General features: G+C 36.7%; 1 protein-coding gene across 10 annotated transcripts in view; it reads right to left on the reverse strand.

The window, feature by feature from the left end:
• Window positions 1–27: 27 nt before the first annotated feature.
• Window positions 28–16,611, reverse strand: part of STARD13 (StAR related lipid transfer domain containing 13) — a 125,272-nt gene continuing 108,688 nt past the window's right edge. For 9 of the 10 annotated variants that reach the window (XM_025167593.2, XM_015888354.3, XM_088140723.1 and 6 more), the window contains 6 exons: window positions 15,095–15,302; window positions 14,154–14,268; window positions 11,592–11,813; window positions 10,596–10,813; window positions 9,129–9,305; window positions 28–8,367 (listed from right to left, as the gene is read on the reverse strand). In XM_025167593.2, the coding sequence (XP_025023361.2) occupies window positions 8,250–8,367; window positions 9,129–9,305; window positions 10,596–10,813; window positions 11,592–11,813; window positions 14,154–14,268; window positions 15,095–15,302 (1,058 nt within the window). In that variant the 3' untranslated portion in view covers window positions 28–8,249. Of the gene's footprint in view, window positions 8,368–9,128; window positions 9,306–10,595; window positions 10,814–11,591; window positions 11,814–14,153; window positions 14,269–15,094; window positions 15,303–16,611 lie in introns of those variants that run through there. The other variant, XM_088140722.1, reaches the window with a different exon arrangement.

Consider the following 16,611-nt stretch of genomic DNA (forward strand, 5'->3'; position numbering starts at 1 on the left):
TCATGTCCTTTTTAATTGTGCTAATAACCTGTACATTATTTCCACTTTCCTGAAACCTGTAAATGTGATATGACTGTGTAGCTTAGCAAATTCAGATTGTTTGACATACTGTATTGTATGGAATGAATGGCAGCAGCGAATATATTTGCAAAATTAATCAGCTGTTTGTCTTGTTTATTATTTTATAAATTGAAACACAGTACTTTACAAGTTCCACATCTTTTTTTACAATTTGTTTATTTACTATTTCTGATTCATCTAGTTTGTATTTTATGTATTTTTAATTTAAAATATTTAGGGATTGATTGTCTACCTGAAGAACTATAAAGGCTAGGTAAAGTGTGTCCCAATCTGACATCTTAATGTTTGAAAGTCCTAATCAGTTTGATCCTGCATCCTCATCAGTGTATATTCCAGAAGGCCAGGAAGATTAATTTTAGACAGCAGTTTGGATTTGAGCAGTACATAAGCCTATAGCTCAATTTATAATCTGTAGTTTTCTGAAAAGGATCCCCTGATCTAGATCCAAGAGGATTTAATACTGTGCCCCAGGGTACCTCTGATCTGAATGGGGGATCTTGTACTGACTATTTATATGGACAAAAAATTCAGTTAGAATAAATGAGAGTGCTTTTGTGTCAGCAAATAATGAATACAGGTCTCAGTTTTCAAAGTAAAACTGGAATGGACAGCAAAGGGATAAAATGCCTCTACAAATCCTGCCCTGCCAAGGTGCCAGTCTTGCGGTTGGAGGGAATCAAGTTGTTTGTAACAGCCTTAAGAGATAAAAATTGTATTCACATGAAATTTGGGCCTACATTAGTTTCTTAGTTAGGGCATTCTGTCACAAACTTCCTGTGATTGCCTTGTGTTGTTTCCCAGCAAAACCTGCCTCATAAAAATGCTACATCCTGTGGTGTCCACAAGGAGGGAGTCAGAAAAGACAGCCACAACTGTGCGATCAAAGACCTGCCCTTTTTATGTGTACAGTACTGCAATGCCTGTAAAGAGGGGCAGGGCTTTGATCACACGGTTGTGGCCATCTTGACTTTTTTAACCCCTCTGCAGACACCCGATTCTGTACTCAAAACAGTTGAAATCAGTAGACTACATGTTATTTTTGTTTTAGTTTTTTAGAAGGCTTTTTTTGGGCATACTAATTTTATTGTTGGGGGATTTGCTTTCTTTCTAATGCTGGAAGCGCAATCTTTTTGAAGCCACTTTTTGCAATGACAACCTAATAACAATAAATTAATAATCTCAGCCTGTGGCTTCCCTCCACAAATTATGGCTGCATCCTAGACCGCAGAAGTTTATTATTTGCTTGGGCAGTGGCTATGAACAGAGCAGAGCAATTTACGAGTGAGCCTCCTATTGTTGTGAAAATTGTGATGCATGGAACAGAAAATATAAATGTATTTTTCCTTTTGAGAGTATATTATAAGCCAATGATCAAAAGAATGGAGGGAAAGATGGAGGATTTTTGTGTTTTTTCAGAAGCTTCTGCGGAGTTGCAAATGTACACAATTCATATCCTTACTGCTTATTTTGAACATGCCTGCTTTTCTTTTCTTTATTCTTTATATCCACTTTAATTTTAGTGTCATCAAAATTGGAACGTGGCTCACCAAGTCATTCCCAGAATGGGGCTGCAAAAGTCTTTTTTTTTTTAGTTCTGTTATGAATATAATGAAATAAATCCATTATTTGCATGTCTTGCTTAGTTGGACTTATATGGAAATTATCTCTTCGGTTCTTGGTGACTTTGTGTAGCTGAACCCTGAGCTACGTATATTCTCTGCTATTGGAAATGATCTCTCTAGAACTTGAGTGATAGTTTCTGCCAGATCAGGGGGAAGGAAAAAGAAACAAAAGAAGCCAAAACTTCTGATGTGTTAAGCAAAGCATATGGAAATAACCATATTATTGTTTATGCAACGTTGGCAGCTATGGTTAAGAAAGTTCAATTCCAGCTGAATTATTAGCACGTGTAATGGTGGTAAGTTTGGCTTTCTCTCTCTTTTTTAAATTGACTTGCTGAACATTTGGTTCTGGTCTGCTTTCTACATCTCCTTACCTGTTTTGCCGGAAGGGGATTCTTACTATGGAGACTTGACAAGTTTATGGCATGTTTCTGAAAGATGTACTACAAAAGCTTCCATGTTGATTTCAGTTTGATGCTGTACCAGATTCAGGGTCTTGTTTTTGTGTTTGCTGATTATTTTTTTCTACACCCATTTTTTGGACTTGCTTGATAGATCTTAGTTTGGAACTCAACAAAGGAGCCCTTCTCACATTATTCCATTGTAGAGGTTTTCCAGCCTTTGTTATTTTATCATACCTTAAGATATAAAAGAATTTTGCAGTAAACTTTGGAATGTATTTGGTGGTGTCACCTCCATTGGAATCCATGATGGGGGAAGCAAAATCTAAATCAGGCCTGCAGAATATATGGCCCATGGGCCATCTTGCGCAGGCAAGAGGCATTTTTAAAATATTCAGTAAATTCACTGCTGTCAAATGTTGCTGCTGCAAGTAAGGATCTGCTGCTGCTGCCTTGAAAAACATGCCGCTGAGCATCTCCAATGCCTTCAGGCCTCACTGATGCCACCACTGCTGCTGTTCCACTAGCTGTCAAACAGCTGATTGGTGTGCCAGGTATTCCCTTGTGGCCTGCAATTATTTTTAATTTATCAGCTTGATCTGTACAAGTTGGGTGAGCCTGATCTAGACAGTTTTTAACCTTCCTGTGGAGAAGCTAGGAGGATGCACTTATTTTTTTGAAATGTCTGCCATGGTTAAGAGGTTTTTCATTTTCATTCAGCTTTAAAACATGGCTTTTGCATTAGTGCTGGGATCATTGGACAGAATCTGATTCATGTTAGTGGTGCTTTTTGCAATGATCATACAAGCAGGCAATAATTGTGGATTAAACAAGTCAATCCAGGAAGTGGATGATGAAGAAAGAAGCATTTATACCAAGGTCTTGGTGCTTCTGTTAAGTGTGCCAGGCTTCATATAGATTAAACAAGCATGGAAGAAATTTCTTGATTATGTTATACATTTTTTATAAAGGGCAATTTCTATTTCACCATGACTGGCTTGTTGATTTTTTTTTAATGCTGGATCAGAAAACTACCCAATCAAAGCATTAATAGAATAAAATGAATTTTAGGATCTCCACATCTCTGGTCAAAATTTCTTGTGGAGTTGGCTTCAGAGATGGAGGTGTAATGTTGGTATTTCCAAACAAAATTAAATCGCTTCTGGTTTTGTTTTTAATCTTGGTTAATGATAGAAGAGAATATATGTAGCTCAGGGTTGAACTGTGGAGTCCTTGGTGCTCCTGAACCTGGTTGTTTGCTTGCAGACATTTTATCACCCAACTAGGTAACATCATCAGTGCTAGTGAGTGTGGAGTTTGCTGCCTGTTTATATATAGTAGTTTGCCCTGCCAGTTTTGGTGAGGGTGTGGCTTCCTTCTTGATGGTTCCTTGATTAGAGTATTGTTTTCTGCCTGATTGTTGTTGATCCCTGCTTAGGTGAGTATTGGCTGCTGGAGATGATGTATTCTGGTCTTTTTGTTTCCTTCTTAGCTTTTTTACTGTCTTTTTTGAATGGTATATAAATATACCGTATTTTTCCAACTATAAGACGATACTTTTTTCTAAAATCCTTACCCTAAAAATTGAAGGGTGTCTTATTCAAGGAAGTCAGCCGAGGAGAGAACCGCGCGGTGGCAAAACTGCCCATACTTTGTCTCTGCAGAGAGGCTTCCTCCTATTGCTAGCCTCCAATCACGAGTGAAATAGCTTGCCTCCCAAACAGACTTCCTCCAATCACGAGCCTGATGTAACTGACATCAGCTGATGCTGAACAAACCAATTAGAGGAAAGCTGTTTGCAGAGACAAGCTATCTGCAGTTTCACTCGTGCTTGAATGTAATCAGTTATGCAAAAGAGCCTGGAAATAGAGCTGCAGAGAGACGGTTTGGACCTCCTCCCACCGAGTGTATCAGGTAAATGTTAACTAACTACTAAATAAAAATGTGTTCTGCACTATCTTTAAAATATTGATTTTTTAATTTTGGGCTGGAAAAGTGGGGGTCGTCTTGTACATGGGGGCATCTTATTGTCGGAAAAATACGGTAGTTTATTTCTATGTGTCTATTGATGGGTGATTTGTCTGAATGCCAAGCTTCCAGGAATTCCCTAGTGTTTTTGGATTTAGCTTGGTCTAGGATGCTGAGAGTTGAGTCTGTCCATGTGTTGTGAGATTAAGGAGCTTTCATCGTGTCTTCTGACTGATAGTTGGTGTTCATGGATGCGCTCTGCTACTCTTCTGCCTGTCTGGAAGAAGACTGTCTAGAAGACAGGCAGGCAGAAGACTAGCAGAGCACATCCATGAACACCGAGTAGTCAGAAGACACGATGAAAGCTCCTTAATATCACAACATGGTAATTTGGTAAATATTTTGTTGTACTGTGGTTTGTATTTACGTTTTGAAGAAGTCATCATGCTTATTTGTCTTCTAGTAGACAGAAATCAGGTCTGGCAGTTCAGTGGGTGTGTTTAAATCATGAGCATGGCTGTAGAAAGAATGCAAACATTTAGATTATGTAAGTTGTGTTTTTTTGTTTATATAAAATGGAGAACAACATTCACAAAATCTCTGAAAATGTGCCTGTTATGCAGCTGACATTGTGAGCATGGGTTGACTTAAGCCAGTTTGCTAAAAGATATACACATGATGAATTGAGCATTGAGCAAATGATCACTTCCCTTTGTATGTATGCAATGCAGAGAGATAAAAAGAATCTACAAAGATCTAGGTCTTTATTGTCAGGATACAGCTCCAGAACATGTAAAATAAATCAGACGGAAGTAATTTTGAGCATGGGACTCAAACAAATAGGACACATTCAAGTTTCTGATCTCTGACTTGGTGATCTTGATTGTGATATGTATAAACCACAGGCATAAACCATTAATGTAAAAACTGCAGAGGAAATTTGCAACCCATTATGCTTTATAAACCTGTAGTTTTTTGTATAATTGTTTTTGTTTAACCAGCAGGCAGCTGATAGAGAAATAGCTGTCATGTATTTGCTAAAGACACAGCATGCAGCTGCTGGTGTCTTCAGCAGATATGTGACAACCATTTCTCTATCAGCGTGTTGGAACCAGCTTTATCTGCTGAATTTCTCCTTGCTGTTCTGGCGTTAAAGATATAAAAGATCTGTCAGGAAAAAAAAAAAAGAAATTATAGGCAACCCTGTTTATATAGTCATGTGTTCTATTGAACCAAATTTTATTGCACATCTAGTTTGACTTAAATGATTGCGTAAATGATAATTGGATATCTCCTCCTGCCAATGGAACACCTTCCAAAGGCATAAAATCAGATTTGTAAAGGATGGTAAAGGCTCTGTGGGAGGAAGGAAAGGAGGCAAAAGTCATGTTGGTACTTGCAAATCAACAAAAGGACCGACTAAATAAATTTGAACAACAAAAAAGCCAAGGTGAATTGGGTTTGGAACAACACTACTTTGCTGTTTAGTGCTAGCTTTATTTTTTTAAAAAAACACACCCTGTTCTCCATAGATTATTTCAATATCACTAGTACAGTAGTACCTCTACTTACGAACTTAATCCGTTCCGTGACTCTGATCGCAAGTCGAGTTGGTCGCAAGTCGAAGTAAATTTTCCCATAAGGTTCAATGTAATTACCGTTAATCCATTCCGGCGTCCGCGGACGTGTCAGGGGCGGAAAAATGGCCGCTGACCACGTGGCAGGGCGGAAAAATGGCCGCGGACGTGTCGGACATAAAAATGGCCACGGACCACGTGGAACGGGCGGAAAAATGGCTGCGGACCACATGGCACGGGCGGAAAATGGCTCATAAGTCGAGGCGAGTTCATAAGTAGAGGTAAATTTTTGGGGCCGGAGCTGATCGTATCTCGAAAATTTCGTAAGTAGGGGCGTTCGTAAGTAGAGGTACCACTGTACTTTTAGAGCATCTTCTCCTTCTGAAAAAAAAAAATCATTAGTCCCTGAATATATATAATCCAGTGGAGTTTTGCATGGCTGCCTAAAATCCCAGCAGTTTCTTTTTTTATTTTCTTGTTATGTTCTGAGGAACGCAGTGCCATCCTGTACAGGCTTCTCTCTATTCCACTTTTTTGGAAATTCAGTCCCTCTGATAAAAGAGGGACTTGCTTCCAAGTCTGGCATTCAGGATATATTTATTATTTATTCATATATCACATTTATATAACTACCCATCTCACACAAAGTGACTCTGTGAAGGATCGAGGCAGAAGGCCTCTGCCGGGGGCAATATGAACACTCTGAATGTTGTTGCTACCTCTTTTCTTCATTCACTTTTTTTCTATTTAAATTGTTTCAAAGATAGTGCTTAGCAAAAATCAGAAATGAAATTATGTGGATAGAAACACAGTGCAGTTTTGAAACACTGCAGTTTTTTTTACAGAGTGGGCTGTTAGTGTTTTGTTTGTACAAGCTGGAATTCTAAATGAAATATTTCAGATTTATTAGTACTATGAAGAATTATACAATTGCTGAAAGGTATCTAATATTGCTGGGAGTAATGTTTGACAATTGCTTTATAAGGTTTTTATTCGACTAGCTGACCAGTTCATGGCCTCCTATATCCTTAAGGTGAAGCCACAGAGTGTGGTTCATTCTCATAAAAAGCAATGGCACAAATTAGATATGACAATTGATGTACTAGCCAACTATAGTCACTCTGAGCTTGACCAACCTTATAAAACTATAACATACATAATTTCAAAATCTCTTTTAAGTGTCATCACATTGCAGCCTGTAACACTTGAGATGTTAGGAAAAGAACTATTCTTTGGGGTTTATAAAATCAGACCTAGCCATGTTCCAAGTCCTGTAGAGAAGGAATTGGCAACCTCTCTTTTTGTCTTTGCTGCTGTTGTGAATGAGAAGGCAAAAGGTAGGAATTCTCATCAAGTTTATATGACAATCAGAGTTATAAAATTAAGGAGCTGTTACACTTTTCTTAGATAGGAAGTAAACATTACAGGTTGCTGAGTTTTGTATTTTGAGCCAGGAAATTATACCCTTAATTCTTGATTTGTTCATACAAGATCAACCTATAATAGCCTATCCAAAAGTTATCTTTTAACCCATGATCAACCTCCTCTGAACTTGGTTTAGAGTCTGCCTGTGCTACAGATTTTAGTGTTGGATCTCAAGTATTGTCCTATGGATTTTGAGGCAATTATTCTCAAGTGAAAAGTTTGAAAGCCGAAGCTAACATTACATTTTTAAGCCCTACTTTTGGTACATCTCACCAAAATAACAGTCTCGTAATTTTCCATTCCATTAATAAAGGGAGCTACAAGCTTTGCTAGAAACTATTGTTTTTGCTGACTTTCTGCAGGCCACTGTAAATGATTGCCAAATTGTAATGACTTGGGTTAATATTCTTGTTGCCTGACTGCAATTCTCTGGTGACCATGTTCCCTTAAATAGTCCCTTACCAACACTATAACCCAGATTTCTCCAGCCTGCTGCCCTCTGGCCATGTTGGATTTAAACTGGATGATTCTCTCTCTAAGGAAATCCAACACATCTGGAGGTACCAAGCTAAGCCAAGGGACGTGTTCTCTGTTCTTTTTCATGTGTCTCTTTAAAAATAGTGCAAACGCCGAAACAGGCAGTTCTTAACACGAGACACAGAAGAAGTGAGAATTCTTATGAAGAGAGTAAATGTAGCTAAAGCTAGGTTATATTGGGATCTAACAGAGTGAAAATAAAATCCAAACAGGTGATTTTTTTTCTTCTAGAACACATAAGTTTATATACAGAACTTCATTTTATATAGCACTATCTATCTATAAATAGATAGATGTAAATATATACACATATTTTTATATATATATATATATATATAAAACAAAAGATATACAATATTTACATATCTTATTAACACTTTGAAATAAGCTTCCCAGAAGCTTTTAAATATTAAAACTATACAGGACATAAGTTTACTTTTAAAGCCAGAAAGAAATAGTGGAAAAAAAGGTTCTTCAGTGGAGGAAATCAATAAATGTGAACCACTTCGGTATGTGACAAATCCAGATAATGGCAGAATTTTCCAAACAGCTCTTCCTTAACCAACATGCAAATGGAGATGTAAATCCAGTGGTTCTAATGTATGCATAGCATTTTATACATGCAGGTTCTCCATTGTTCAGATTTTTGTTTCTGGTCCCTCAGCAATCAGAGGCTGAAATGAATTTCTGATATTGGCCACTTCAGCTAAACACAGATGTCCAAAGCCTTTATTGTACCATTCTAATGAATGACCTCTGAAGGAAAGCAAAGAGAAAGTATTATGTCAAATTACCAGTTTCTCAGTCTCACCCAAACATAAAAAGAAATTATATGCACATTGCTGACAGTAGATACACTTATAGATCCTGAGCAGAAATCACAAACTTTCCTGATATTGGAAATGGGCCAAAGATTCTCCATCAGAGTTTCTTTGTGCCTGTGGATTACCCTAGGGCTTTTCTATATTAGTGGTCATGTATAGATTACGAAAATCAGTGCATGTGTGTATATGTTGGGGAAGGGGGAAGCACTTGTGATGTTGCTTTAGAAGTTATACATTTACCAAATACAGTTTTTCAACTATAAATGCAACATAGCAATCGATTAACTATAAGTGTTGTACATAGTTGATCTCTTCAACCATAACTATGTTGAAAACTGAATTCAGAAAATAATTTGGGAGGAACACACAACTACTAGAATCAAACATGAAATAACATAATAGCTCTGGAAAGCCTATATGACCTGAGGCTAGTCTGATACATACAACAGTTCTTTTAGTTAAATTACAAATCCACATAATGTTACCTTAGAGTAAATTTTATTGGATTTAATGAATATATTCTTGAGTAAACAGTCATGAGATCAGTCTGCATGTTTTTATTTTAGCTAAAGGATGTAAGTTTTTTTAGTAATTGCATTGTCCTACTTATATTTGCCAAACAATGCTTAGGAATGCTAGTTGTGCAGAAAGATTGCTGACAAGGATGTTGGCACTGATCTTTGCAGTACTTACTTGAGGTCAATCCTGCAGATGTGTGTCAGTCGAGATTTTCCAGAGCCACAAGGTTCTATCAAATATTGGGAATCCATGACAACTGCTCGTACATCTCCCATCAAAGGGGTTTCATCATGTTCTACAGAGGCAGTCACTAGGACGCACATCCCCTTAGGCAAGTCTGTTCTCCAGGCCCTGTTCAGATGGGTTTTTAAGAAGGAAATTGTCAGTGGAGGGGCAACATTGCAATAAAAATAAGGCCATGCATGTTTCTATTCCAGCCTTTCCCAATGTAGGGCTGTTCAGATGTGTTGGGACTTGCTGTCCAGAACTTCTAGCCAGCCAGTCCAAAAGCTGACAGGGCCCTCTGTATTTTACAGTCTCATCATGACTGGAGGGTGGAGGGCACAAAGTTGTGGAAAGCTTCTGAATTCTTTCAAGTGTCCTTAAATACACAGTGACCATACGTCCTTTATTATAAAAAGGACGGTCCTTTATTTCATAAAGCTGTCCTTTAGATTAATTTATTTTTCAAAAACTCACTTTTGTCCTTTATTTTAGTCATTTAACTTTTACCGTATACATGGTACCATTTAAGGCACAGTCTTTCACATTCTTGTGAAAAATATGGAAACTGTCTTTTTAAAATAAATTTCATATACTGTTTGATTTTAGATATTTTTATTAGAATATGCATTTCTGTAAATTTTTCTTGGTTTTGATCTTGAATTTTCCTTTGTAAATCAAAGTTATAAACAAAATTTGTTATCCTTATGAACCTCTTTCAGATTTGTCCCCTTTTCAGGTATGTCCTTTATTTTTTCCAAGAAAAATATGGTCACCATACCTTAATAGCATATAAGCTCATTTAAAAATTATTAAGGAAAAATATGTATTATATTAGATAATGACCTTTTCAGGCCTTTTTTTCTATTTGTCCCACACATCTATCCATAGCATGCTAAGAATTATAATAGATGTGTTTATTTCTTTAGTGATCTGTTATGTGGATACTTTTTTTACACAGCTTTTTGCTTCCTCTCAAAATAAATTGTTTTCCAGGAAAAAAAACAGCTATTCTCATGGGAGTGAACCAAATCCAAAAACTTGAGACAGCTGCATTGATGTTATTTATGGCAACATAGATTAAACAATATGTCTTGTTGGACACCTGGTTTGAGTAGCTAATAGTTAGGATTTTATGAGAACACTCCACAATAGTGCTCAGATTACAAGAACTCTCTAGATTTTAAAAGAAGAAAAATTAACCAATGAATCCCCAAGAAAAATGACAATATATAACAGAGGAAGTACACATTGCATATGATTATATCAGTCTTCCCTAACTGGGTGCATTCCTGAGATTCTTAAGTATGGCTGAGAATTGTGGGAGTTGTAGGTCCATCTGGAAGACAATAGCTTCAGAAAGGCTACATTGAACAGTAAGTTAGCTATTATAGTTAGTTGCTTTTTTCACTAAATTACCTGAGAACTAAAAAGTCTCTAGTCGGATGGGGAGCCATACTATTCAAAACATACTGATAGATCTCAGTCTGCTTATCCAAGGTTTCTATAATTTTCCATTGTAAGAAATCCTCATCCCAAAGATGCCTTTCTCTTAGCACACGATTCAGAACAACTGATGGAGGAGCCTCAACTTCCACAGATGCTTTCCACAGTCTTAATGGATTTCCATCTCCAACCTCAATGAAATGGAAAAGAAGAGACTGCATGTTAAGCATTCAGCTGAGATACAGGTTAGAATGCAGTGAAACAAAGTTGTGGCCCCAGAAAATCCATTAATTTCTCTTTCCATCTAAAGCTATTTTGGATCAGGAGTGGCCAGTTTCTTGTATCAATTAAGTTCTGAAACCCTTAATTAAGGAGCTAACTGAAATATGAGAACTGAGTCTATTTAATTTCGGGAAGTTATCAATTCTCTGACAGCTTATGTCAGGCCAAAATATGAAATGGTTCTGCAACTGGAAATGCAAGATAAGCAATAGACAATGTCCCAATATAGGGACATTCCAAACCTATCAGCTAACTCAGGGTAACTCTTCTTATTGTGCCTTAACCCTCTGTTTTCCAATCCACACTGGCAACATCAAGGGGTATTTCCAAACAAGGTTTAATATTGTGCTGTTTTCTAGCCTTGTTTATGTAATTGTACATAGGAGCCAAAAAACATTATCCCCCCTTTACAATGTACATGTGTCTTCCATTAAAAAATCATTAAAAAGCTGCATGAAAGATTTGGATTAATAGTATAGAAGTTCTACATCTGGAAGTACCTAAGATCTTGGTTCTGTACCCCATCTGGGTAAAGTATGATTTTTAAAATAGGATATTTTAAAAAGCCAATTTCAGCATACAGTAAGTTGGCATTTTGGATAGTGTTTCTCAGTGAAGATGGAACAAACTATTGTATATCAAAACTATTGTGCAGAAGTAGACAGATTATTTTGGTTTCAAAATTACTTTTTTGTAACTCAGGTCTGTATTTTCTGTGCTGGAACAGGTGACCCATCCTTTGAATTTATCCTTAGCATCTTTACAGAGATTCTGTATAAGACTTTCTAGGTAGGTCTGGTAATTCCCGCCTTCTTCGTCCATTTGTTTGCCCAGATCCTCCAAAGTTGGAGAATGTACTTCGGCCTCAATGTAAGAGTTCCGAGACTGGCAAAACATCTCATGTGGGATCTGCTCCAAAGAAAAAGAGGACAGGGAAGAATAATTTTATTATTGATTTACTTACTTTGACTTCTATGCTGCTCCATTTCCAAAGTCTCCCAGTGGCTTACAAGTAATAACATGAAAAAATTTAAATATATCAGTTACATAACAAAAAGGAAAGCCCCAATGTATCACAATCTGGGGGTAGCAAATCTTCAAACACAGTATGATACGGTGATATGGATATTTGAGGTAGGCTGTTCAGAGGTGGCGGTATTACTAAAAATGCTCAAACAGGGCACATGTAAATGGTATTCCCTCAGATGTGGGGCCCTCAGCAAGCTATCTTAGCAAGCTCTTTGATCAACTTGGAGAAGGTGGTCTTGGAGCTATCTTAGACCCTGAGCCATGGAGGGCTTTAAAAGTGAGAGTTACCACCTTGAATTGCACCCAGAAGCTAACTGGCCAAGGCACCTCCCATAGTAATGGTGTTCATGGGTGAATCTAAATACATACATAACTACTCAAGCCACTGTATGCTGGACCAGCTGAAGCTTCTGAATGGTTTTGAAGGGCAGTCCCAAGTAGAACAAGTTTCAAAAACTATGTTTTAACAGCAGTGAGAACTTAACATGTCTAAAACTCTAGCAGCGTTACAAGAATTTACTTCTCTGGAAGCTCCTTTGTTAGGTTGAATAACACTTTTGAGAGAGGAAATTTTCAACAGAATTACAGTGCTAGGAGAATAATTCTCCCTGTATGCCAACATATAAAATGCAGCCATATATTGGATTTTATATTTGTTTTGGCCTTAAGTATGGCAGCCACCTTTCATTTAAATAATCTAAGGTTTAATTATCTTTTTTCTTTTTTTATATCCCTATCTATTTGACTCTTAAAGAGTTTTAATAGAAAGTAAATGTCAGGTTGATATGACCAAAGTAGCAGTATAATCCTTGGGGCACATAATCATGCAGAGAGCATAATGTGTAAACTTGTAAATTACTCTGTAAAACTGCCATGTCATGAAAGCAATTTTCACAAATGCAGACGTGTAAACATACTCAGGATAATAGTGCAAAAAAAAGTTGCTTCGAGTGACATATATTACATCTACCGTGTATTTGCACGTGACGGAGGTTGCCTGGGGACTATTTATCAGAAAGTACTCTGACTTGTGGACCAGTCTCTTTAATTTTGATAGCACGCATATTTATTTATTTATACATACATAGATGCAAATTATATGGCTGCCCATCACTGCAGCAACTATAAGCAGCTAATAGTAATAAATTAAACAGCAACAATCCAAACAAAAACACTGACAATGAATATACAGCGCAGCAGAACTCCAAATAAAGCCCTTAATCTTACGAACAGATTGACAACTCGGCCACCTAACCATCAGCCCCAAGATTTGAGGAAAAAGCCAGGTCTTCATTGCCATGCAAAAGGCCATCAGGGTCAGGGCAATTTGAATCTTAGGGGAGATCCGGTTCTCTAGACTAGAGGGATATTATAGCTTTGTATTTTTTTTATAAATTTTATTAAAAGTTTTAAAGAGAAGATAAAAACTAACAAACACTAATACGGAATAAAGAAAAGGAAAAAAAAGTGCAGGAAAAAAATTAAAAGAAATAGAAATTAAAGCAGGAAGAAACAAGTATAGTTCAAGTAAGTATAAAAACAAGTTTACACCAACACTATTCACTATAAATCTCCATCCCTTTCTATCCTTGGCAAACCATCTTTGTTTCCACCATGTTTGTACACCACTTTATACATTTAATTTTGTTCTTTAAACTTCCCATACTTCCTTTCAAGATTGCATAAACTCCAGCCAACTATATCTTTCACAATCTTCCCCTTCATCCTGACTCACTTTTCTTTCATATATTTATTTTGTGATATGATTTTATTCATTCTCTCTATGATCAAACTGCCTCAACATATTTCTTCCATACCGACAAGTAGTCCTCTTTGTTCTTTTTACTCTCTATTAGTTTGTATTAGTTTTTATGTTCTTTCTAAAACTTCTAATAAAATTTATTAAAAAATTTATAAAAAAAATAAATCAAGACATGTATAATAAACTTTCTTTCTTAAGAGCAATCAAATACACAGATACACAGTGAGCATACCTAGCTTGACATGAATACTTGTGAAAAAGATCCTGGAACAGTAATTGATCACAAACTGAATTTGAATCAGCACTTTAACGCACCTGAAATCAATTTATTCAGATATTCCACAAAAATATCTGAATCAATACCCCAATAGTAAAATATTATTCTAGTGGAAAAGACTGTATAAGCTTAGTGCTTCATCACATTTTCCCTTATGAATAATGAAACCTAAGTCACTCACCTCAAAAAGTTTATCACATTCAGTGATCATGTGTGCAAGTCCCTGAGTAGCTGCCAGATTTTCACTGAGATCTTTCTGATCTGGCTTCCCGGTTGTGTACTTCTTTTGCATTACTCTGCAAATGAATTCAGTGTCTTAAATAAGCAAAGGCTGTTTTTCAGATGAAAGCAAAATATACCTTTCTTGGTATCAAATTACAGACAGCTCAATACAATATCCTCCTTTCATCACATCATACAGGAGAGGAAACACCCTCTTTATTGTTGGGAAAAAGATACACCTTAACTATTCTCAAGGTAGAAAGTAAAAAAAAAAGCACTTAAAATAGACTCCATTGTGTATTACATATGGAAGGTCAGCGCTATGGCACCCATGGGCAAAACAAATGTGTGAGTCTGGCCTCAATGTTCATTGTGCTGGAAAAACTGGGACCATTAATGGGACGAATCAAAGAACCATTTTGCTTTATCTATGAATTATTGCTATTATGATTAAAATTAAGCAACAATAATAGAATAGCACATTCTATCTTGAAAAATACTGCGTATTTCTCCAAAAGATGAACATATCTGGCCTTAAATGGGTAGTCTAACACACACACATGCTCCTGAAAGGCAAAAAGTAATCCAACAGTATCTTAAGAAACCCATCAATATTGCTATTATTGCGGCAGATAAAGTGTCCTGTGTTTGTCAGAACTGCTGCTAGGGATTTGCTCCACAGCAGCTCAGCATAAGGACTTCTATCGAAACCACGATCCCTTACTCCTAATTTACAATACATATGCTTATGTTCTCGAGTGTTAACAACAGTCAATTTGCCAAGAGGATTCTCTAGCGAATGTAAAAACCAACTCAAACATTATTGAATATTAGACAATAATGGAATTATTTTTAGCCCCAGAATGGAAGAATTAAAGAAAACTAGTAAATAATCCTTACCGTGGTGAGCTTTCTTTCTTGATGATGTTGAGATGAAAAAGAGAAGGGGCCAGACACACAGCTATATTCATGGGAGTCATTTGATTCTCTTCCACAGAGGTTACATCATTCAAGAAGCAGAGCAAGGTCTGCAAAACCTCCCTGTTTTCATCTGACATCAACATTATGGCAGCCTGAACTGCCCGAAGCTGTTGTTCTTTTGGAACATCTGTAGAAAAGGTGCCATTTAATGACATTTGATTCTAAGTGCAAACAGAATCACTAGAATGTCATGTGGAATTTAATCTCCCAACTCAAGATTATTTCTGAAATAAAACTCTATTCTCAGATAGAGGCAGGGAAGCTTTTCTTGTAGCGAGAACCCTACGCATTACTATTATTTGGTGTCTTGCTTCATACATCATTTTAAGTCATTATTTGAGTAAGACCCAGTGGCCTGGTTAATATATAATGCTAAACCATTAATCCTGATTTACAAGCAAAAACCAGACTAAGACAAATTTAAACATGTTATGGAATAGTGCAATGTTTGAATCCAGACTATGTAATTTAGAAAATATCTGTCTGCTTGCTTCTGTATGAACTAGAAGTTCCCTTAGCCAAGTTAGTTGGCTACCTATATGCTGAGAACTAGAGCAAAGATATGACTTTTATCTGGTTGGGAACTAAGGGGTTCAGGATTATGGGATTATATTGGCTGGAGACTATTGATGTTTAAAAGGGATTTAATCATAGATTAAAGTAAATAATGAAAGAGAGCATATTTTATATAGGATACAATGAGATAGTATCCAGTAAAGGCTCTTCTGTAACACATTCAGATGTTTTGAGCTTTCTCCAGTGTTATCTATCTGCCAGTGGAATCAACACTGCTTGTGGAACAGATCCCCATACATGGAGATACAGCCCTTGAAGCAGAACTGGGGAGTGCATGGGGTGCAGTAGGGAGATCAAGAGGAATTCCCATCCAGCTAGCGTAAGATTTATTCCCTGAACCAGGAGACTCCTTGCTGTTTCTTTGCAGGTTCCTTGCCAGGGAATATGCTTATAATGCATCACATAAGCTTGTTGTTCCCAGCACCTCTATGATCCCATCTGGAAATATCTTTATTACGTTGTAGAGTGATAGCTCTATAATTCTAGCAGCTGCCTAGAGAATATATACTTGCCTTGGGGAAAATATCCATTATCTGTTACTTCAAAATCATATTAAACTTAAACCTATGTTAAGGCTGTTACATAAGGAAACTGTTAATTGCCTTGTATGTAGGATAGATACCCTACATGCAATATTGCATTTATACTGCATTACCCAGAGAATAGCAAACGTGCATTCTCAATGTTTTGGCATCTACTGCTCTACTGAACAGCAACATCATTTCCAAACACAGTATTCTCTAAATATGTTAGATTACAACTCCTCTAACCTCTAGCATGGCCACAAGATATATACTTGTATTCTTTAGTACAATATTCATGTATTTATTAACATTTTTATAGATTTGAATGCTGATGCC

Source organism: Python bivittatus, unplaced genomic scaffold, assembly GCF_059951505.1.
Source record: "Python bivittatus isolate LINGU-HERP-01145 unplaced genomic scaffold, Pbiv_v1 ctg000340_np1212, whole genome shotgun sequence".
Lineage (NCBI taxonomy): Eukaryota > Metazoa > Chordata > Lepidosauria > Squamata > Pythonidae > Python > Python bivittatus.